Below are 21,003 nucleotides of genomic sequence, written 5' to 3' on the forward strand. Positions count from 1 at the left end.
CGCTCTGACCTCTGCGACCCCCTGTCCCCAGGTCCGGACACGGGACACCCCCCGGAGCACCCCGCGCTCCGCACTGCGGATGGGCTCCCCGGCTCAGCGGAGCGAGGACAGATGGACCGTGGGGAGATGGAAGCCGGGAGCCTTTCCTGCCGGCACCGCGCCCCAGGTGAGAGGCGGCAGCGCCCCGGGCTCGGCGGCAGAGACCCCGCAGGGATGGGGATGGGGATGAGGGGGGGGGACACGGCGGCCGCCCCCGCGGCTCCATGCGGGGTTCGGGGCGCCACGTGACTCCGCAGCCCCGCCCCCTTCCCCGCGGGAGGGGCGGGGCTCCCCGCCTCACGCGCCGTTGCGTTGGCGGCGTTCCCCTCGTGGGAGGCGGGGCTGGGCGTGACGCCACCACACGCCCGGCCAATGGGGGAGTCGCGCGGCGCGCTGGGCAGGGCCACCATTGGCGGGCGGTGATGTCAGGGCGGCGCGGGGCAGCCCGCAGCGGGTCCGGCGCAGCGCGGCGGGGCAGAGCGGAGCGGAGCGGGCGGCGCCGCAGGGTGAGATGCCCGGCGCACCGGGCGGTGGCTGCGGCGGGGCCGTGTGGGGACCCGGGGCCGAAGCAGGGTCGTTGTGGTGGGGAGGAGGGAGGGGGACGGGACTGCGGCAGCCCTGGGCCGCGGGGAGGGGGTCAGTCCGGCGGCCGGGACGGTGCCGCTGCGCTCGGGGCAGCGCGGCCGCTGCCACCGCCGGCGGGGCCGCTCTAGAGGCGGCGGCTTGCGGGGCTGCGGGAGCGCGGGGCTGCGGGTGGGTCTCTGCGGGCGCTGCGGCAGCTCCGGCGCTGCGGTACCCGGGGAGGGGGCAGAGCCCCGGGCCGCGCTCCGTCCGGAGGCCTCCTGCGGCTCCGCGCTGGGCTCTCGGAAGGCAGCGCCGGCCGCCGCGGTGATGCCCAGTGGCTCTGTGCGGGGTTTCGGCCGCTGGGCAGCATGCCCGCATCCTGCGGCTCGGGGGTCCCTCCTTGGGTGCTCGTTTCTGGGGTACGGGGAGCCAGAGCTGCTCTTCCCCTGGGCCCCCTGCCACAGCCCCCCTGCAGCACACGAAGGGCTGTGGAAGAGGCTCACCGAGTGGGTCAGTGCAGCCGTAGGTCAGAGGCACAGGGCTCAACATACATGGGAGGAAAGCACTGAATGAATGAGCCCTTATGCTGCCTGCCGTGAGACCACGTAGCACATCTCTTCCCCTCCCCTGTATTTCAGGTGAAAGAGGAGTTCTTGGTGTGTGACATTCACCCTAACGCCATCCAAATGCCAGCTCCCACCCTGCAGCCTGCTCGGCTCAGTAAGTAACCTTCCTGGGGAACTTGCTGTTACTTTAAATAAGAACTGTCCCTGCCTTGTGCTGTAAGGTGAGAAATCCTTCTGGAAGAGGAGGATGACAGTGACACTTGGAGCTTGCTGGTATTGCTGGCCGTTCTGACAGAGCATAAAGCCAGCTGAAGCAGAGCAGGAGCCCCCAGGAGCCTTCAGACTCCAGTTCTGCAGAGGGACAGTGCCATTGGAGAACACGACAAAGCCCTGGGAGTGAGAAGAGCTTTTCTGGATTGTATCATCTCTAAAAGCCAGTCCCTCTCATATCTCTTCTCTGCTTCCTCATCCCTTTAAGCTTCTGCATTATTCAGTGGTTGTGACTTCATCTGTTTTTCTCTCTGCCGTGTGTGCCCCGTCACAGCAGCTGTGCTGCTGGAAGACAATCCAGAGGAAGGTGAGCTGAAGTGTCATACATCAAAGAAACAGAGCTTGGATCCTGTCCCAGTGGCTGCTGTACCACACCGACCTGGAGCGGAGGAGAACTAGAGTGACTCTGCTGTAGTTCCTGGTTCCTGCAGTGTTCCTGGCTGGCTCAGAGGTTGGGGTCTTCCAATCCCGGACTCTGCTTGATGGGGATCTCTGCTGCAGGAGCAGTCTCTGCGCTCAAAGGCAGGCAGGCAGAGGTAGGAGAGGTCGCCTGTAGATGCTGGAAAGGCCATTTGTATAAGCTTCTGCCAGAAGATCTCTTCTGGAACAGCTGCTGGCTGTAGGCCCACCAAGCCAAGGGTCAGGATAGCCTCTCTGCAGCATGTCTTCCAAGCCAGAACAGAAGGAGACCCACCAGGCCAATGGGGCTGTGCTGCCCATTGTGCCTGTGGACTGTCTCACCAGTCCGGACCGGGGGCAGCTAGTGGAGCCCTCAGATTTCCTGGGACCTGATGCTGATGGGGTAGAAGTGGTGGTGTTGGAGTCCCGTGCCAACGCTAAAGGGGTGCGAGAAGAAGACGCCTTGCTGGAAAACGGCAGCCAGAGCAACGAAAGTGATGATACCAGCACAGACCGAGGCCCTGAGCCAGCCTCCCCCCTCAAGGAGACCTCCTTTTCCATTGGGCTGCAAGTCCTCTTTCCGTTCCTCCTGGCAGGCTTCGGGACAGTTGCTGCTGGAATGGTGCTGGACATTGTGCAGGTAGGACTGATACTTCCCTGGCACAGCACTGGGCTCTGAATCCTGTGTCTGTAGACCATGGCTTGATCCCAAGCCAGGAGAGACTCAAATGCCAAGGCTTGTGCAACAGATAGCAGCTGTGAGGGGAGGAGACCTGTCACCTCACGTGCTGGTTGGGGTGGGGGGAAACCTTGGTGGTGTCTGGAGTGAGGGGAGAAGGGGCTGCGGGCACCCCTGCCCCACATCTGCCCTGCTGGGGCTCAGAGGAGGAGGCTGCAGCTGGCACATGAGCAGCTGAAGCACTCTGTGTGTTAGGGCTCTCCCCACAGTGGCTGGGGACATCCCAGCTCCAGCCCCTCCTTCCGCAGGTCCTGTGTCCCGCTCCCATCTCGGATGTTTCCTGTGCTGTTCCTGCTCGTGCCAGCCAGGGTAATGATTGGCTCTGTGTGTGGGGGGGATGCTCATCTCACTGTGAAGGTTGAAGCTTGGCTGAGTGGCCCGTACGCTGCCTTCTCGCCCTCTTGAAGTGGCCAGGGGTGATGGGGCTACGGAGGCAGCTCCTCCTGAGCAGGGTGTGGAGGTGGCCGTTAGGAAAGGCTCTGGGTGAGACCTACATGTTTCCAGACACAGACTCCTGTTAGGTCTCTTGTGACAGTGACACTGTGAGAACCAGACAGCCCTGTGGTTTGCTTGGCTTTTCTGTGGACGTGTGACTTCATGGACCGTGGCTCCTGTGCTGGTGTCTCTAGCGTGGGTTTTCCAGGCATGTGTGTGTGTCTGGTGGTGGATCAACCACTTAACCTCTCCTCCTCTGCCCCGAGAGCTGGGCTGTGCAGAGTTCTCTTGATGCCCAGCCCGAAGTGGTGAGTAAGGCACACAACCCAACCCACCGTGCCGTGTAGGGTTTGTGAAGTGATTTGGCTGGTGGAGGCAGCCATTTACAAACTGTGGCCGAGCAAAAATGCTCTGCTTGAAGCTCCTCTGTTTAAAGTGGGGTAACTGAGCCCTCTCTCAGTGTTGGCACTGACACCTGAACATTAGTCACTGTCTAGGATCATCTCCCCCCGAGCCGTGTGCCAGCAGCGCTGTGTCCTGCTTGCCTGAGTCAGGCTTTTCTCACACCCCTGGGTGGTCAGGCAGGTGCTTCTCCTGCTTTCTCGCCCCTGATGGCTGTTTCCCTGTGGGCTTTGCAGGCTGGTCATCCTTACATGGCCTCTGATGCAACCTGCCCAGAGAGCTTTGAAGTGACTCAGAACAGGAAAGGCTGGTGACGCTGAATTAATCCGTCAGAGACTTACTGGAATCTTGTTCTTAAAAAGAAAGTCATTTTAAGCTTGTTTCCCTTGGTGAGGTCCCTGCAAACCCATGTGTGGCTCTCCTGGCAGCTGCCCAGGCCAGTGATGTGAACCCAGCCCGAAGCCTTTCCTGGAGAAGGAACGGGGAGGTTCTGGCCCGGGAGGAGCGGGTCGGGGGTGGGAACTGCTGCACAGTGCTGTGTTCTCCTGCTTTTTTGGGTTTTTTACTTGTTTATGGCTGTTAGAAAGAAAGTTTCATAATTCCTGTCCCACAGCAGCTCGGGATGTGGCTATCCAGCTTGTCCTGCCAACTCCTCTGACTCCTTTTAGCCTTGGGATTAAACGAGGCATCTAAATGCCATAGGGTGGAAAAGGGGGATGGGATGTGTGTGGCTTGCCTGGAGAGTCTGGGAAGCTGATCTGGAGAACTGGCTTCCCCAAGGCTCAAAGCCATGGATGAAAGGAGTGGTGGAGTGGGTAGCTGGTGCCCTGGGACGGGCTGGAGCCCCATTGCTTTGGATGCAGCTGTGGTTTGGGAGGGATGGTGGGCTCCATACGCTCTGTTTCCTCTGTTTTGGATAAATGGACTAATCTGTGAGCTGTAATTGGTCTCCCCACTGTGAAAACCAGCAGCTCTGGCCTTTGGCCCTGCTGTCCCATTAACATGTCCCCATGAATTTGCCTCCACTCCCTTTGGGACTGGGGAGACCTTTGGGCCAGGTGGCACGGGAACACACCAGCTGCCTTTGTGTACAGCAGAGGACTGTTGGCACAGTCCCCTCTCCCAGCAGAGCCCCAGTTGATGTTTTCCAGGTTGGGCAGCTCCCTGGAGTTTCTTTGGATGGGGATGGGAGGTGTGTTGTGAAGAGGAGGGAGTCTGCTCCTTTCCCCTGCCTGGCCACGTCTGGTGGTGGCATCTCTCTGGGGTGGCTCGTAGCCAGAGCCAGTGTGGATCGCCAGCCCTGGAGCTGTAGTTCTCCTGGTAAAGCTGCTTCTTCCCTGTGGTTTTGGAGGGAGAGTGCTGGGAGAAGTGCTCCTTGTGAAGCAGCCACCCTAAGGCAGCCACAGCTCCAGCTCCCAGCATGTCTCTCCCCTCGGAGCTGGTGCGAATCCCCATCCCACAGCAATCCGAGTGAAATCACAGCGTCACTCGTGACTCATCAGCCTGAACCTGGTGTGTGGTGACTGAAAACAGGACTGAGAAACAGCTGTGGACCCTGGAAATACCCAAGGTCTGCAGGTGTGGAGCTTCTGAAAGGCAGGGAGTCTGCTGGGAGCTGCAAAGCGGCACCTGGGCTTTGGTGCTTCTCCCAGAGCCTCTGGCAGGTCGGGGTCCCATCTCACCCCTCTGGTGCTGTGTGGGAGAGACCATGGTCCAGCTGCTCTGGTGTCTGGGTAGATGGGTGTTCGCAGATTGGTAGGAAATGAAGCTGAGATAAGTTCAAGCTAGGTTGCTTAGGGTGCTGCCCCTCCCCACAGGCAGGGAGGAGGTGCTGGAGGTGCCCTGCCTCTCCCTGTAATTCTCTTCCACACCTTGGCTCCAAGCCCCCTCTCTCCCCAGTGCCCTACATCACCCTTTGCATGGAGCAAACTGGACCATCCTGGAGGCTCTTGTGTGTGCTGTGTCAGCCCCCCTCCCTCCCTTCCTCCTCCCACACCCTTGGAAACACCTTATTTCTGTGCTTCTCAGGGATTTCAACAGCCCAACGTCCTGAACTTAAATTCGTGTTTCCTCTTCTCTTCCCCCTTCTTTGTCTTGCCCAAACAGCCTGGCTCTGGCTCCCCCCTTGGAGCCACGTCGTGGGTGTGTGTCTCTGCAGGGAGCTTTCATCTCTGCAGGAGCTGGGGACGCCCTGAATGCCCCTCGACTGGTGTTGTATAACATCTTATATTAGGAAAGCTGGCAGGAGCCCATGGGTCCTGCTCTTTGCAGTGAGCAAGCTGCTGATGTCTGCAGAAATCTCCTTGTTTTCCTTCCCCCCCAAAGATAGATTTTACTCCTTTCTCCAGGAACAGCCCTGTCTTGCTGAGGGAGCTGCTCCAGCAGGCTCTGGTTACAGAGGTTTCTGGCACCAGCTTGCCCTGCAGCCGCCCTTAAAGGTTAATTTAGGGAGCCAGCAGTGGGGCGAGGTGAGAGAGGGCTGTGGATCTGTGCTAACCATTGCCTGATCCCTCCTCTGTGATGTTTGGAGGTAGGAAGAGCCAGGAAACTTTTGCACAGCAGTCTGAGTAATGACGATGTTCCTTTCATTAAGTGATTCTGGTGACACCCAGCTCGTCCTGCTGGGAAGCCAGGAGCCTCTTGCTTGCTGATTGAAGCCTAGATACTGCTAAGGGAAGCCAGAGCAAAGGATTCACCCCTACAAGTAGCAAAACAATCGTAAGGCCAGCCTAAAAATAGCCTGAGCAGAGCCTGTTCTAGATGTGACCTTAAAGGAAGCGGAGCCCGATGTGCTGCTGGGTCGGATGAAGTGTTGCAAACTGAGTCTCCCTCCTGCCTTTCCTGTCCTGCTGAACTTGAACATCCCCCTGCTCAGGAGTCATGCAGAGCCTGTACCCTCTGAGAGCACTGGAAAGGTCCCAGGTTGGCTGTGGGGAGGGTGGTTGGAGCTGTGGCCGCAGGGACCATGGTGGTTTCCTTCCCATCACTTCCTACCCATCACCCCATCTCCAGAGGATAATCTGGAGACCAGGTATCCTCAGGTACCTCATCCTCAAGCACAGAGAGGGCTCTGTCTGTGTCTGAAACATCTGAGCAGCTTTTTTCTGCGCTGGAGAGCGTGTTTAGCTTCTCTTACCAAGCTGTCAGAAACATTCAGGGGATTCTTATTGCCAGGAAAACACTTTTGGGGAAAACAGTCCCAGCTGATCCATCTCAAGCACTTCCCTGCCTCCTCTGACCATGCTTGGCTCTCAAGTGGTTTTTCAACCGTGTGCAGCTTGAATGTGGCATTGAAAGGACCTGGCAGGAGCCTGGAATTCGGTGGGGAAGGCAAGCAGCAAAGGATGGGAACGTGAACAAAGCCAGCCAGAGCCCTTCCCCTGGAGAAGGGGTTAGTCACACAGGTAGAGTGACTCCTGGTTGCTGTAGGGTGGAATCATGCTCCCAACAGCTGGGACTGTTGATGTGCTCTGAGCAGCAGCCAGCTGTTGGGAGCACGATTCCAGCTGTGCTCAGTGGCCTTTATGGAATAAGGCTGTTGGGCAGCGTGGGAAGCTGGAGTTATTTTGGACACGGGGCCTGTGCAGAGGGCTCATGAGAACGAACCATCAGGCAGTGAGGTCTGTGTAGCTTGAAGGGCTTGTTAAATGTGATCCTGAGTGGCTTTTGGGGTGGGTTTGTGTCTCTGTGGAAGCCAGCTGCTCTCCTAAGACTGCTTACCCTGCCGTTACTCTTGTTCCTTCCTAAATAACCACGCCTGCCTCGTGCCTGAGGGAGCCGACTTGTAGAGCCAGAGTAGTTGGTAAATACCTGAGTAACGTAAGTGTAATGTGTTTGTAAGACACACATGGCTCTTGGCTGAGCCTGACAGAGCTTCAGTGCTTGTTTCTGCCAAAAACTGGGAGTATTGGGCAACGTCCCTTCGGCTTTCCCCGTTCTGGCCCCCGTGTGCAGGAACAGTTTTGTCAGCAGTTAATCTCTGGGGGATTCTGAACTGCAGGCTGGGGGCTGAGGTCTGGGTTTCATCGTGTGGTCAGAAATGGTAAAATGGGTGTGAAATTCAGAGGGTGGCACCAGCTGGGGCACTGGGCTGGGTGCTCGGGGCCACGTGTGTACAAGGTGTGTGTGTGTGAGCGGCGCTGGCTCCAAAGCAAAGCTAACAGCCCTGAGTGTTTCTAATGGTGGGTTTTTAATTATTATTACTATCTTTTTTTAATCTTGCAGCACTGGGATGTCTTTAAATACGTGACTGAGGTATTTATCTTAGTACCTGCATTACTGGGCCTGAAGGGGAACCTGGAGATGACTCTGGCATCTCGCCTGTCCACAGCTGTGAGTACCCAGGGAGTGGAGGGAGGGAGCAGGGTGCCTGGTTTGGGCAGGGGTGGGAAGGTGTACGTGTCCGTGCTGGCTGGGCACACACAAGAGAATCTCAGTCAGTGACCACTGAAACCAGAGCCCAGAGTTCAGCGTGCTGGGGAGGTGTCTTCATCCCACCGGGCTGATCAGATTTGAAGGCTTAATGGTCCTTAAGCTTTGCTGACAGTTCGTTTCCTTGTCACCGCTGCTCAGGAGCTGGCTTGGGCAGTTCAGGGCCTGCAGTGCTTGGATCTGGATTATTTTCATGAGGAAGCTGGGTGCAGGCATGCCATCAAAGCAGGCTGAAACAAGCCTGGCTCCAGAGGTGAGGGGATGAGGGAGAAGTGTACGGAAAGGTTCCCAAGGAAGGGACCTTGTCGTGAGAGCTCGCAGGTGGACTGACGCTCTCTTGAAGCTGATGGAGAGGCACTGCTGGGCATTTCTCTCCCTGGAACTCAGTTATCGTGCCTGCCAGACACTAAGCTCTCTGTGAGAGATGGGTGCAGGCTCTTAGCTCCTCAGAATACTGTGTCAGTCCAGCTGCAAATGAATTGCTTTGTGTTTAAACGTCTTGGTAACACGGCAGTCTGTCTGTAGCTGAGCGGCGCTGCAGAGAGACTGCCATCCTCTCCAAACAGGGGCAATAATGCTCCTTCCTCCTGCAAAGCATCTTCTGCTGGAGCCTGACAGCAAGTGGCTGCCTGGTGTTTGTGTTCCCCATGATGGGTGTATGTACAGCTCTGAAATTGCTGTCTGAAAGGTGTCAGCTGCCTGCTGCTGACTCTGCGAGCTGTGCTGCGGGTTGCTGGAGGAGAGCTCTTGCTGCAAGAGGCCTGGTCTTGGCCTTGACAGGGTGGAAGAGCTGACCTGCTTTGGCCTAAGAGCCTCTTGGGAAGCGTGTGGGGATGGAGAGCTGCCTGCCTGGGTGGCAGTAGCAAGCGTAGGTAGCAGAGAGCCACTTCCTCACCTTCCCTTTGCTGGCTGCTGCAGGAGAGTGTTGATGAGGTCTCTGTGTCTGCTCTCCAGGTCTTCTCTTGCTCTTCCATCTGGAGCAGCAGGGTGATGCTGGCTGTGCCTTTTTTCTCCTTTGTAGCTTCATGTTTGCCCCTGATGCCCAAGGTTTGTGGCATGCCTCCTGGGCAGCAGCAGAGCCGACACCTTGAGCTGCTCCTCCAGCCTTTGTCACCCACAGCACCCCTTGTCCAGCAGCTCCCAGTATGTACCCCAAGGATGCTCCCATCCACAGAACCAGTGGCATACAAGCATCATATTTGGAAGAGTCTGGGTTTGTCCTTGCAGTCCTGGGGGAGCAGGAATGCAAATGGCATTTCCCAGGCCCGGCCCTGGGCTTGTCCTCTGCAGCCTTGGCCCTGCCCACTGGTCCTGCAAGGATTCAGCCCTTGCTCTTCCTTCAGTGAAGGACCAGGGTGCTGAGCTGCCCAGGCTGAGGCTGCTTGGCCTGGTGCTGGTGTCCCCTCCACAGGCACTGCTGGGGAGGACAGAGCTGCTGCCCCGGCCCAGCTGCAGTGCCAGGGCTGGCAGGGCCAGGGCCTGAGCGTGCAGCGTGTCGGGGCTGAGCTGTGTTTGCCCTTTCGTTCTGGGAAACAAACCCCTTTGTTTGGCTCACTCGCTGTTGTTCCGATCACGTCAGGGTCCTCACTGTCCCAGACACAGCCCGTGTTCCCTCTCAGCCTTGGCCAGCTCCTGCTTTCTCCTCACTGGGGAGAGTTCCTGGCTCTCCTGGGACGGTATTTCCACAGCCTGGGCTGGCATGGAGCGGCCTTGAGACTGACTTGGCAGAGAAATGACACTGTGTGGAAAGTCCAGGAATGCAGAACTTTCCCGTCTGTGCTGGTGGCTGCAGCAGGGTCACTGGGAGGCTGCCCCAGAGCATCCATCAGCCCTGTCTGTGCTGAGTGGCTGCTACCCTTGCAGCAGTTTGGGCTGGGAGATGGTGGTAGCCTCGTGTGCTGAGCTCCATCCCCTGCTTCCCTGTGCCCTGTCAGGACAGAAGGCTGTGCTGCCGCTGCCTGAACCCCCTAACCTTGCCCTTCACCTCCCCATATCTGCGTGTGGTGGGACAGGACCATCTCATGGGCTTTTCCTTTTCGGTTCCTCGCCCTGTCCTTGCCCCTCAGCATGGAGAGGGACCCACGTGCAGGCGTGTGGAGGGAGCTCCTCTCTGCCCGGTGCTTCACGGTGCGGGTCTCGTGCTCGCTCTGCAGGGAAGCAGCCTGGAGTGGTTTCTCAGACTGCAGGTTCCTAATTAGTGCTGCATTAAGGCACCTCGGAAATTCCTTTCACAATTAAGAAGCAAAACTCTCCCATTAGTTAAAGGATTAAAATCCTGTTGCCAGTGACTACAGCTAGGTTATGTTAATCCCAACCTAATTGCCATGGGGCTGGAATTTGAAGGTCAGGCTTCATACAGAGCTCTGATTCCTGTCCTGGATGTGCTCAGTGCCACTCCAGTCAACTTTTTATTGGTTTTTCCCCATTCTACCTTCCTCTCCACCCAGCTGACAGGAGTAAGCTCTCTCTGGAGCCTGATGCTTCTCAGCACAGGTTGAAATGAGCTGGTGGCTCTTGAGCACATGCGGTAAGGGGAGCAGAGGGACCAGTTCATCCCCGACCACTTGGTTTTTGCAGAGCCCAGCAAGGAAGCCTGGGAGGTAGAAACTGCCACTGTATTATTGTGCAGAAGTTGAGGTTTGACGCTGTCAACCAGTAATCCCATTGTGCTGTTACCACTTCACATGGCTCAAGCTTCCCCCTTGTTTCCTCTTCGTCGGGAGCTTGGACGTGAGCCCATACCCTCTGTCCGCCCTGCCACCTTCCCCTACAGACCTACAAGGTGCCAGGGAAGACCAGAACCTTTCTGCTCTGCAGTAACCAGCAAGCTGTGGTGACTCTGCTGGGTTATTTTGGGTTGTACCCCAGGGAATTAACACCACGTTCCCTCTGTTCTGGTTAGTCCGATTAGCATCTCCCGCGGCTGTAGCGGTGCCAGATGCCCCGTGTGCCACGGCTGCTTCCCGCTACTCAGTAGGTCTCCACGTGGCATTAGCCTTGTTTACTCAGCTTTTAAGTAAAACCACTTGTTCTTGCTGCCAGCTGCTTCTGCCCACGTGATGCTGCTCTGGCCTTGGGTCGGGATCGGAGCTGGAGCTGACCCCGGAGTCGGTGCACCCCAATTTCCCTCCTGGCTGCCCTGAGGGGCAGCGTGACCCAACTGGGTCTGTGCCAGGCTTGGAGGGGTGAATTCAGTGAGTAAATAAGCAGCAGTGTGTGACTCTGAGCAGGGACAAAACACATCTTGTTGCTTTGGCAAGGTTTTCATCAGACCTTCTGGTGACGTGGGGTCCCCTTTAGATCCCCTTCAAACCCCGCCTCTGCTCTGCTTCTGCTGTGCAGGAGAGTGTCTGTCCACTCCTGCAGCTGGGGTGGAGAAGGTGCTGAACCTGGAACTGGGATCAGCTTTGGTGTCCTGGAGCACAAGCCCGGAGTAACTGGTGGAAGAGGCACTGCCATCTCCCAGGATGTGTAGCCCAAGTGACTGTCAGACTGGGGTGTTACTGCAGAGCTGTGTCCCAGCTGTGTGCACACACAAACATGCACTGACACACGTGCCATTTCTACCCAACTGCCCCACCATGAAGGCTGAGGGTTTGGGGTTGTGTTCCCAGGACAGACTTTCATAGCTGGGAGGCAGGGATTTGACTGTTGGTGGATGCAAACTGCTGCCAGGCTTTAATGATGTCGCCTTGTCCTCTTGCAGGCTAATATTGGCCAAATGGATACGCCCAAAGAGCTCTGGAAGATGATAACAGGGAACATGGCTCTGATACAGGTGAGAAAAGGGGGAAGGAGGAGGGGGTGGGGATATTGGTAGGTGGTGAAAGCCAACTGCAACAAGTGTCAGGTTTAAACACCTGGGGTTTGGTAGCAGCAGCTTGTCTCACCAACCTCTTACTGTACCAGTTTGCTCTCTAGGGAAGACTTGGTGTTCCCCACTGGATGCTAATCCACCGGGAATGGTGGTACCCTGGGTGGCATTCCCCTCTTCCCTCAGCCCAGGACTGTTCTGCTCTCTATTCCCCTTGGTGACTGCCTAGTTTTTATCTGCAGGTTCAGGCTACAGTGGTTGGCTTCCTGGCCTCGATTGCAGCGGTGATATTCGGATGGATCCCTGATGGGCACTTCAGCATCGACCACGCTGTCCTGCTCTGTGCCAGCAGCGTGGCTACTGCTTTCATTGCTTCCCTTGTTCTGGGTGAGAGACAGACCCTGCACACACCCTCCATGTGCCTCTTCCTAAAACGATGGGCTCTCCTTGGCCTCATCCTGTTTCCTTCCTCTCTCTGGCTGTAGGCATGATTATGATTGGAGTCATCATCGGATCCAGGAAGATGGGGATCAATCCTGATAACGTCGCCACACCAATTGCTGCCAGCCTGGGGGATCTCATCACCCTGGCTCTGCTCTCAGGAATCAGCTGGGGCTTGTACAAAGAGCTGGGTGAGGAGCAACAAAAAGCCTTTGTCTCTCCCTGGTCCTTCCATCATCTCCCTCACGATTCCTTCCACGTGCTGCAGCATCCCCCTTGCGATTCCCCCTCTTCCTTTGCCCTTCCTGCTCTCGGGGTATGTAGGACGCCTGGTCTGGGAGCTCCCCCAGTTAATGAGAGCTGGTTAGAACCAACAAGGGGAGATAATAAACCTTCTTACTGCTCTTGGCAGTGATCTGCATGCTTCCTTCTCACTGGGTGAGGTGGTAAGGGAGAGGCTGTCTCCTTCCAAGTGCTAGGGGCTTGCTTTTGGTGAAAGCAGCAGGAGGAGGCAGCTTTGGATTTCATGTTCCCTACTGTCAGCACCAGCTGGGGACCCTCAGTGCAGAGCTGTAGACTCCAGACTTCCCCCACCTTCCTTCCCTGGCAGCCGGGGTACAGGGACGTGACTCAGCCAGGTTCAGCCAAAGGTGAAGCAACGCTGGGAGGTCTTGCCCAGGACTGGGAGGTGGAAATGAGCAGCTGAAATGGAAGAGATCTCACGTGGATCTGTTGACAAAGCCCCTGAAAAACCCCAGGAGAAGAAAATGCCATGTCCTGCAGAGTTGAGTTGAGGCTGGCCCAGTCTCCTTTACCCATTGGCATTCCAGGGATGGCAGCAGCCTGTCCACAGGCTCCATGAGCTCAGATGAAGTAACACTGCAGCAGGACGTGTCCTTGACCTGTTGTTCCCTCTGCTTCTTTCCCCCCCTCCCCTCTCAGAGAGCAAAGCCTACGTGAACCCTTTGGTGTGCGCCTTCTTCATCGCCCTGCTGCCCATCTGGATCATCATTGCCAAGAGGAACGCGGCCACTCGGGAGGTGCTGTACTCAGGCTGGGAGCCCGTCATCATCGCCATGGCTATCAGCAGGTAGGAGGGCAGGGCAGGGCTCCTTCCCCCCCAGAACACAGGCAGACAGGGCACCGCTCCCCCCAGCCCTCTCCACCTCCTATCCTTCCATACGTTTTGGGGGAAAAAGCTCCTAAAACCGTCTTCTGTTCTCAAATGTTGAGGCTTAAAACCGTGTCCAGCAGCCACGGCTGGGGGTGGGTGTTAAAAGGGGGGTATGTGTGTGCCCCTTGCTGGGGTGGAGTGAGCCCTCCAGGCTCTGGGTCTGTATTTCTCAATGAGCTTTGAGCACTGACCCCTTTGCTCTGCCCCTCTTGCAGTGTTGGGGGTCTGATTTTGGACAGAACGGTCTCAGACCCGAACTTTGCTGGGATGGCTGTCTTCACACCCGTCATTAATGGTGAGTTCAGCTCGTGGCAGACAGTGGGACTGTCCCACGTGCTTTATCTCAGGCAGATTAAGGAGATTTAATTCCCTTCATTTTGATCCCCTGTGCTGGTTAGACCCAAGCTCTGCAGCAGCCTGGCTCCCTCTGGTGCCCTCCACTGCAGGGTGACTGGCCTGGGAGGTGCTGCCTAAAACACACCATTTCCAGGAGCCCAACAAAAACTCTCCTCCTTTCCTGAGTCCTCCTGGCTGGTGGGAGATCCCTTCCATCATCCAAGATGTGTGCATAAGGGTTTGGATTTCCAACTTGGAATCACGAAATCGAGTTGCTTCTGGTATAAAGCTCTGGCTTCTCTTCTGCCTGATGAACAGGGGAAACTCCTTTGTTGGTTCCTTTTTGCAATAATTGGAGTTGATTCTGAGCTCGTGCATCTTGTGCCAGTGGGATCCATGGTTTTGCTATGCCTCACACATGGAATAATAGTCCTGAGCTTCCTGTGCCTCTTTGGGTGGTTCCTCCTCATCATCCTTGTTGTTTTCATGTGCTGCTTCCAACCAGAGCTGCAGGAGCAGCACCACGTCTGTTTTACACAGGGGCCCGAGGGGAAACTGCAGAACAGTGTGCTTTGTCTCAGCCCCTTACATCCTGCAGAAGTGGAATTCAGGGCAAAAATAGACTGTCCTACATTATTCCAGCACCTGGCGACTCCAGATCTGCTGCCTTTGAATAGAACCCTTTAAAAAGAGCCCAGGACATCATCTCCCTGCTCTCTCCTCATCCACAGGTGTCGGTGGCAACCTGGTGGCAGTGCAGGCCAGTCGCATCTCCACTTACCTGCACATGAGTGGGATGCCTGGGGACAGCTCTGAGACAGCCCCCCGCAAGTGCCCCAGCCCCTGCAGCACTTTCTTCGGCTCAGGTATCCGTGGTGGGTGTTGAAACAGGGTGAATTCTGCCAGCTCTGGGGAGCTGTCCCGGGAAACGTTGGCTGAAGCCTGCTGGGAGGCAGCTCCTGCAGCCTGGGCTGCCCTCTAGAGACCATCAGACCTCCAGCCCAGCCACTGTGTGAGGCGACAGGGCTCTGCTGCGTGGGGGAAACGTGGTACTGAAGTCCCATGCCCTAGCTCTGTAAATCCTCCACTCTCTGAATCCTTCCCACACACATGTCCAGCTCTGGGCCCCTCAGCTCAGGAAGGACATGGAACTCCTTGGCAGAGCCCAGCGCAGGGACACTGAGGTGATGGAGGGAGTGAAGCCCCTTCCTTGTGAGGAGAGGCTGAGGCAGCTGGGGCTCTTCAGCCTGGAGAAGAGGAGGCTGAGGGGTGACCTCATCAATGGTCATGAAGATGTGAGGGGTGAGAGGCAGGAGGATGGAGCCAGGCTCTGCTCAGGGATGGCAGCGACAGCACAAGGGGGAGCGGGTGCAGCTGGAGCAGAGACGAAGCTCCATGGGGATGTCAGGAGGAGCTTTGTCCCTGTGAGGGTGACACAGCCCTGGGACAGGCTGCCCAGAGAGGCTGGGGAGTCTCCTTCTCTGGAGACACTGAAACCCACTGCAGAGTTGCTGTGTTCAAGCCCATCTGAAGCCCAGACTCCATCCTTGTTTCCTTGCAGATGTGAATTCCCGCTCTGCTCGTGTGCTCTTCCTGCTGGTGGTGCCTGGACACTTGGTTTTCCTGTACACCATCAGCTCCATGCAAGGTGGACACACCACGCTCACCCTGATTTTCATAGTCTTCTACATGACAGCTGCACTTCTCCAGGTGAGCTGGAGCCTTGTGGGGCTGTAACCCCTGGGCTGGAGTTTGGGGGTCGCTGCCTTGTCACCCACAGAGGGGACAGGACGTTCAGTCACACACACCACTGCTGAAGGTGCAGTGATACCCCCAGCCCTAGGTGAGAGATTTATGTGCTGGGGATACATGTGCCAGGCAGGTTGTGTTTGACAAACAAGCTGGTATCAAGCTGGATAAATCCTCCTTTGTTGATACCTTCACACACTGTTTTTCTTTCCTCCTGTTCTTGGCAAGTTCTGAATCTGTCTTTTGTCTCTTTGAAGTCCTCCTGATAGCAGAAGTGTTTACTCCTTGTGTCTTAATCAGTCACATAAGGTGCTGTAGAAATTATTTAACTCCAGGTGAAGAAAATGGGGTGTGGGGTTTGCAGGGACCCCATGCATGGTGTGCCAGTCCTGCCTGGTCCCTGCCTGCCCATGGGTACAGACCTGCTGCTCTGTGGGGCTTGGGTCTCCTCCAGGAGCTGGGTGAGCCCAAAGCTCTTCCAAAGGATGCACATGGGTATTCATCCAGCAGCTGCTTCCAGGGCCCTAAGCAGGGAGAGACACTCTGGTTAGAAGGTCCCCTATCAGCCCATCCCACTCATCCCCTCCCTGTGTGGAAGCTGTGCCTGGCTGTCCCTTCAAATCGACAGCTGAGGCCAGGGTGAGGAAATGAGTCAGAGCATCCATCAGAGGCAAGAGCAGGGTGCTGTCATCCAGGAGGCTAAATTTAGGTTGTGAACTCCTGCTGTGTGCTCGGGCACTTGGAAGGGGCTTCCACTGGCAGCCGCTCTGCAGAGCCACCGCAGCGAGCAGCCTGCGGCGCTGGGGGCAGCGGGGCCACCCTGTGCCACTGCCGCTGTCTTGAGCTCTGCTGTGTCCTCAGAGACACCCTCCCAGCCCTGGAGACACCACAGGATTAGCAACAGGCCTGTGTCCCCTTCAGATCCTCGTCCCAGACCTTGGGCTTGGGAGATCCAACGCAGATCTCTTCTTCCTTTGGGTGCTGACAGGAGCCCCTCGCTGCACTGCAGCACATCACCCCGTGCTGGTGGCTTCAGCTGCTGGGCTGTTGGTCTTTGATTCCTGGAAGCTGGGTGTTGCTGTCCCTTCCCAAGCATCCTGCACACTTCCTTGTCTTTGCCCTGTGTCCCACCAAGCTTGGTCGGGTCAGGTCTGAAACTGAGGTGCAAAATGTGGCCTTTTCAGTGTTGGGGTGTCGGCGTGTTCTCCCTTCAGAGCCTCAATTTGGGGATGATGTGCACAGCCAAGGAAGGATAAGGCAGAGATTATTAAGGACACAAGGGATTCAGATGCCTGGGGCCCCCCTGAAACTCACCAGGTTCTTTTTTGGGGTGTTTGTGTTGCTGTTGGGGATGCAACCTGCATTAAACACAGTGCTCAGCGGGGTGGTTCTGCCCTGCCCACAGTGCTGGGCTGGGGCTTAGCCCGCTGCTCCGTGCAGGCTGGGCTTGCAGAGGTCAGGGTTTGTGGCTGATGTGGCTCTTTTCTTCCCCCCCTCCCAGGTTCTCATTCTCCTCTACATCGCTGACTGGATGGTGCACTGGATGTGGGGCAGGGACCTGGATCCTGACAACTTCTCCATCCCGTACTTGACAGCGCTGGGGGACTTGATTGGAACAGGTCTCCTCGCTCTCAGCTTTCACATCCTCTGGCTCATCGGTGACCGGGACTCTGATGTGGGAGACTAGCTCTCCCCACTGCCCCCCTTCCCACAGCTCTCCTCCTCCTTTCCTTTCATCATTGTTCTTTTCCCTCCCCTCTTGCTCTCTGTTGCTTCCTCCCCCTGCCCCGTCTCTCCTGAGACTTCATCTTTGATACTGGATTCTCATTATTTTCAATGGGAATTTTATGTGGTTTATATTTCAAGCCAAGTTTGTACAGAAAATAAATCTAGTTTTAGGAAGGACACACAAAAAAAAAAGCATAATGAGACAATCACCAAGTGCAATTCCACAGTAGTTATGTCTGAACTGAGGTTACAGTGAAGCTGCTGGTCCCTTGGATCACGCAGGGAGCCTGCCCCATCCCATCCCCACAGCTGAAGGGCTGCTCTTTTCGCTTCATAAGCGTTTTTAAATACTGGAGGGTGAGGTTCAGGTTTATCTTCCTGAACAGGCACCTTCTAGTGAAGTTCCAACCTCGTGGATGAGGGTGTGGGGTCATTCTCTGCCCTCCTCCCTTGTGCCCCCTCTGCGAGTCTCCCTCCAGCCCAGCATCCAAAGCAGGTGATGCTCTCCAGAGGGGTCAGTGGAGATGCTGGGGAAGGGTCCTCTCTACTGAAACACCTGCTCACACCGTGAGCACAGGGTTCCCCTCCTGTTTGTTTCCCTTCTGCTTTCTGTGCTGCTCAGCTCAGTGATGGCTCAGCCCCCTCCTGCTCCGTGCTGGTGTTCAGCAGACCAACTCTCCCCCAGTCTGGGGCAGTGTAATGAGAGGAAACCTGTTCTGGCTGTGTGACTGGCACTTGTAACTGGTCTCCAGGAGCGCTGCCGGCACTCGAGGCTGCTTAGTTTTCCTGTTTGGCTATAAACCAGTTCAGTAAACTGGGCACAGGTTGGTCTAAGTGGGTCTTACTGACTTGGAAACCTCACCCAGTTGTGCCAGGCTCGCAGGGCACACTCAGCAGACAGTGCCATTAAACAGCCTCCAACGTGTGAATATGAACTGACCCTGTTAGAGCTCTTAACAGGGAAAAGGCAGCATGTGCCATGGGGTCTGACTCCAGTGCTGCACTGCACAACGCCTGGGGAGCTGCCAGCACCCTCCCAAACACCCTGGGGATGCCTAGAGCATGCAGTGTAGTGGCACCTCACATCCTCTTCCCAAGTGACTCAAAGCTCTGGGTTTAGTTTGCTGTGTGTGCCCGGAGCGTGGCCACCCTGCCCCTGGTCTGGACTCTGCCCATCCTACTTAACCTGCAGCTCCAGAACCTGGCTGGGAAGCTGGGAGTTTGTGGCTGGCTGTGTTTCCTCTTCCAGCACGTTCCTCACAGCAGAACACGACCACCCTCCCTCAGCCTCACTGCCTCCCACCTGTATTCCCCATATGGCCCCTTCTTTGGGTGCTCTGCCCTCTGCTTCAGCTCTCTGTCCCAGCAGGGCCTCAGCTAGGAGGTGGGGTGATGTGGTGCTGGCAGTGCCCATCTTCATCTGAAGCTGGGCCAGGCTGGGTGCTGTGTTTGTTCTTTGGGCAATGCCAGGACTTAACTGAGCTCCACAAACCCTGACTGAGCACAGTGTGGTGCTTATTAGGTAAGGAGCAGTTCCTGCATCCCCCAGAAAAGAGCTGGAGGCACCTCCTATGGCCAAGGCTAAAGTCAGGCTGGGATCAGGTGTTATCCCAGCCCAGAGATAGGGCTGCAGAGCTGGTCCTTCCCCTGGAGATGAGCGTGTCAGGAAGGTGAGGATTGGTGAGTGGGAAAGCAGCGCTGGAAAGCCCCAGGAGCAGGTGTATCCAAACCAAAGGGCAGTCAGGCTCTTGCCTGCTCAGGACCTCACCCAAGCTGTATTCTCCTGCGTCTCTGGGTGCATGCTGAGCATTCCTCCTCCTGCCAAAGCTGTTGGTCATGGTCAGGAGGCAGAGATGGGACCCTCACCCTGTCTGGCTGCTCACCCTCAGACCCTCAGAAGAGCAGGGATAGATCTTTTGAGGTGACTTTCCCCCTCCTACCTTGCTAATGTAACGCCAGGCTTGCTTTCCCCTTCCCCTCAACTCTCCTTTGTGGCCGTAGCCCTGAACCTCGTGCTCTCCACCCTTGAGATGTGACTTCCCCCAGATCTCCTGACACCCCAACCCTCAGAGCCCAAAGTCCCAGCTTGAGGACCTCAGGAGAGTTGGCTGCTGCTCAGCTCCTTTCTCTGCTGAACGTTGAGGAACAGATCCAAGTCCTCCTTCCATGAACACTTAAGCTTTATATTGATAGAGGAGCATCTATCCTGGTCTTTTAGGTGTCACATCACTCTTCAGTTCCCCAAGAAAATATCCCCCAGAGGGGGAGAACCCACCATTCCTGGGCTCCTGAGACCAGAGGTGATTGAGAGCTGAGACGCTGCTGGGATGGTGGTGTCTGTACATCTGTCTGAGGTCTAAGGGGGGTGTGTGTGTGTGTGTGGGGGGGGTAGGTCAGGGAAGAATCTCCTCTGAAATTGAAGAATATTGATGGTCAAACCCTTTCCCCAGCAGTTGCCCTGGGATGCATGCCTATCTACTGCTGACTGCAAGTGAGAAATACTGGTTTACTCTTTCTATTAAAGGAAAAAAAAAAAGACTGTCTTAATTATTTATAGTTCCTGTAACTGGAATGGCAGATGTCAACTGAACTGATAAATTATATTTGGTTAAATAAAGATGACATTTATTTATGTGGACTCTGCTGCCTTTCCTGCTGCCAGACCTTCTGCTGGGTGGTTTTTGCTTGTGCTGAGACTCTTCTGCTCTGTGGGGGAAAGAGGGTTAAGGAAAATTAAGTAAATTGCTGTGCAGGAAGCCAGAGGTGATTAGTATAAATGAGCCGTGTGGCTCCGGCCCTGGGGGCTCCCGGTGGGAACCGTGGGGGTTTGTCCTTGGCCGTGTCCGGACGCGGGGCCCTGGCTCTGCCACGGGGCAGCCGTACACGTGGCTGTGGCTGAGGGTTCAGGGCTGGGGGACAAAAGGTTCTGCAGCCCCTGAATCTGCAGGAATTCCTGGTGGTTGAAGGACTCGCAGCCTCCCCAGCCGTGGGATTTGCTCTTGTGGGGCTGCAGCTCCTGGGTGCTGCCCAAACAAGGATCGTGTCTGAGGGTGCTGAAACAAACCCCAGGGACTGGGGAGCAGCCCCCGAGGCTTTGCTGGCTCCAACTTCTCCTCCAGCCCTGGGCTGTGCTGCCTCAAGCTTCAGGTTCCTTCCCACAGCCCTAAATAAACCCCTAAATCCTGGGTGCAGGCACAGGGAGGGTCCTTGGGTGTCTGGGGCTCCGGCTGAGGGAAGGAGCGATGGGGGAACAGGGATGGGGAAGGAGGGGTGGGGGGGCAATGATGGGGGGAAGTGGCCAAGCACGTGTTATGGAGGGGGTACTGGCTGGGGCTGCGAGGGTCTGGGGGCACTGGGGACACTGATCAGGGGTGCAGGGGATGGGGCACTGGACACTGGGGGCACTGGGGGCACTGGACGCTGGGGCACTGGGGACACTGGGGGCACTGGGCACTGAGGCACTGGGTGCACTGGGCACTGGGGGCACTGGGGGCACTGGGCGCGGGGGGCACTGAGGCACTGGGGGCACTGGGGACACTGGGGGCTGGGGCACTGGGGACACTGGGGGCACTGGGCACTGGGGGCACTGGGCGCTGGGGCACTGAGGTACTGGGGCACTGAGGCTCTGGGGGCACTGGGGGCACTGGAGGCTGGGGCAGTGGGATCACTGGGCGCACTGGGGGCACTGGAGGCCGGGGCACTGGGCGCACTGGGTGCACTGGGCGCTGGGCACTGGGGGAACTGGGCGCACTGGGGGCACTGGAGGCTGGGGCACTGGGCGCACTGGGGTACTGGGGGCACTGGGGGCTGGGGCACTGGGGCACTGGGCGCACTGGAGGCTGGGGCACTGGGGGCACTGGGGGCACTGGGCGCACTGGAGGCTGGGGCACTGGGGGCACTGGGGGCACTGGGCGCA

General features: G+C 56.9%; 1 protein-coding gene across 1 annotated transcript; it reads left to right on the forward strand.

The window, feature by feature from the left end:
• Positions 1-1,398: 1,398 nt before the first annotated feature.
• SLC41A1 (solute carrier family 41 member 1) lies at positions 1,399-19,725 on the forward strand. The gene is made up of 10 exons (XM_084275750.1): positions 1,399-2,478; positions 7,639-7,746; positions 11,552-11,623; positions 11,902-12,046; positions 12,145-12,291; positions 13,043-13,190; positions 13,490-13,569; positions 14,342-14,476; positions 15,172-15,320; positions 16,861-19,725. Exons 1-10 carry the CDS (start codon positions 2,101-2,103, stop codon positions 17,044-17,046), a joined length of 1,548 nt encoding a protein of 515 aa, XP_084131876.1. The 5' UTR covers positions 1,399-2,100; the 3' UTR covers positions 17,047-19,725.
• Positions 19,726-21,003: the final 1,278 nt, after the last annotated feature.

Source organism: Gallinula chloropus (genome assembly GCF_964237585.1).
Source record: "Gallinula chloropus genome assembly, chromosome: 27".
Classification (NCBI taxonomy): Eukaryota; Metazoa; Chordata; class Aves; order Gruiformes; family Rallidae; genus Gallinula; species Gallinula chloropus.

Bases quoted from the DNA above. Each gene is read 5' to 3' on its own strand.
- SLC41A1 (XM_084275750.1), top strand. From the start codon at position 2,101: ATGTCTTCCAAGCCAGAACAGAAGGAGACCCACCAGGCCAATGGGGCT. The intron at 2,479-7,638 runs GTAGGACTGATA...TTAATCTTGCAG, and splicing joins TGGTGCTGGACATTGTGCAG to CACTGGGATGTCTTTAAATA. The intron at 7,747-11,551 runs GTGAGTACCCAG...GTCCTCTTGCAG, and splicing joins CATCTCGCCTGTCCACAGCT to GCTAATATTGGCCAAATGGA.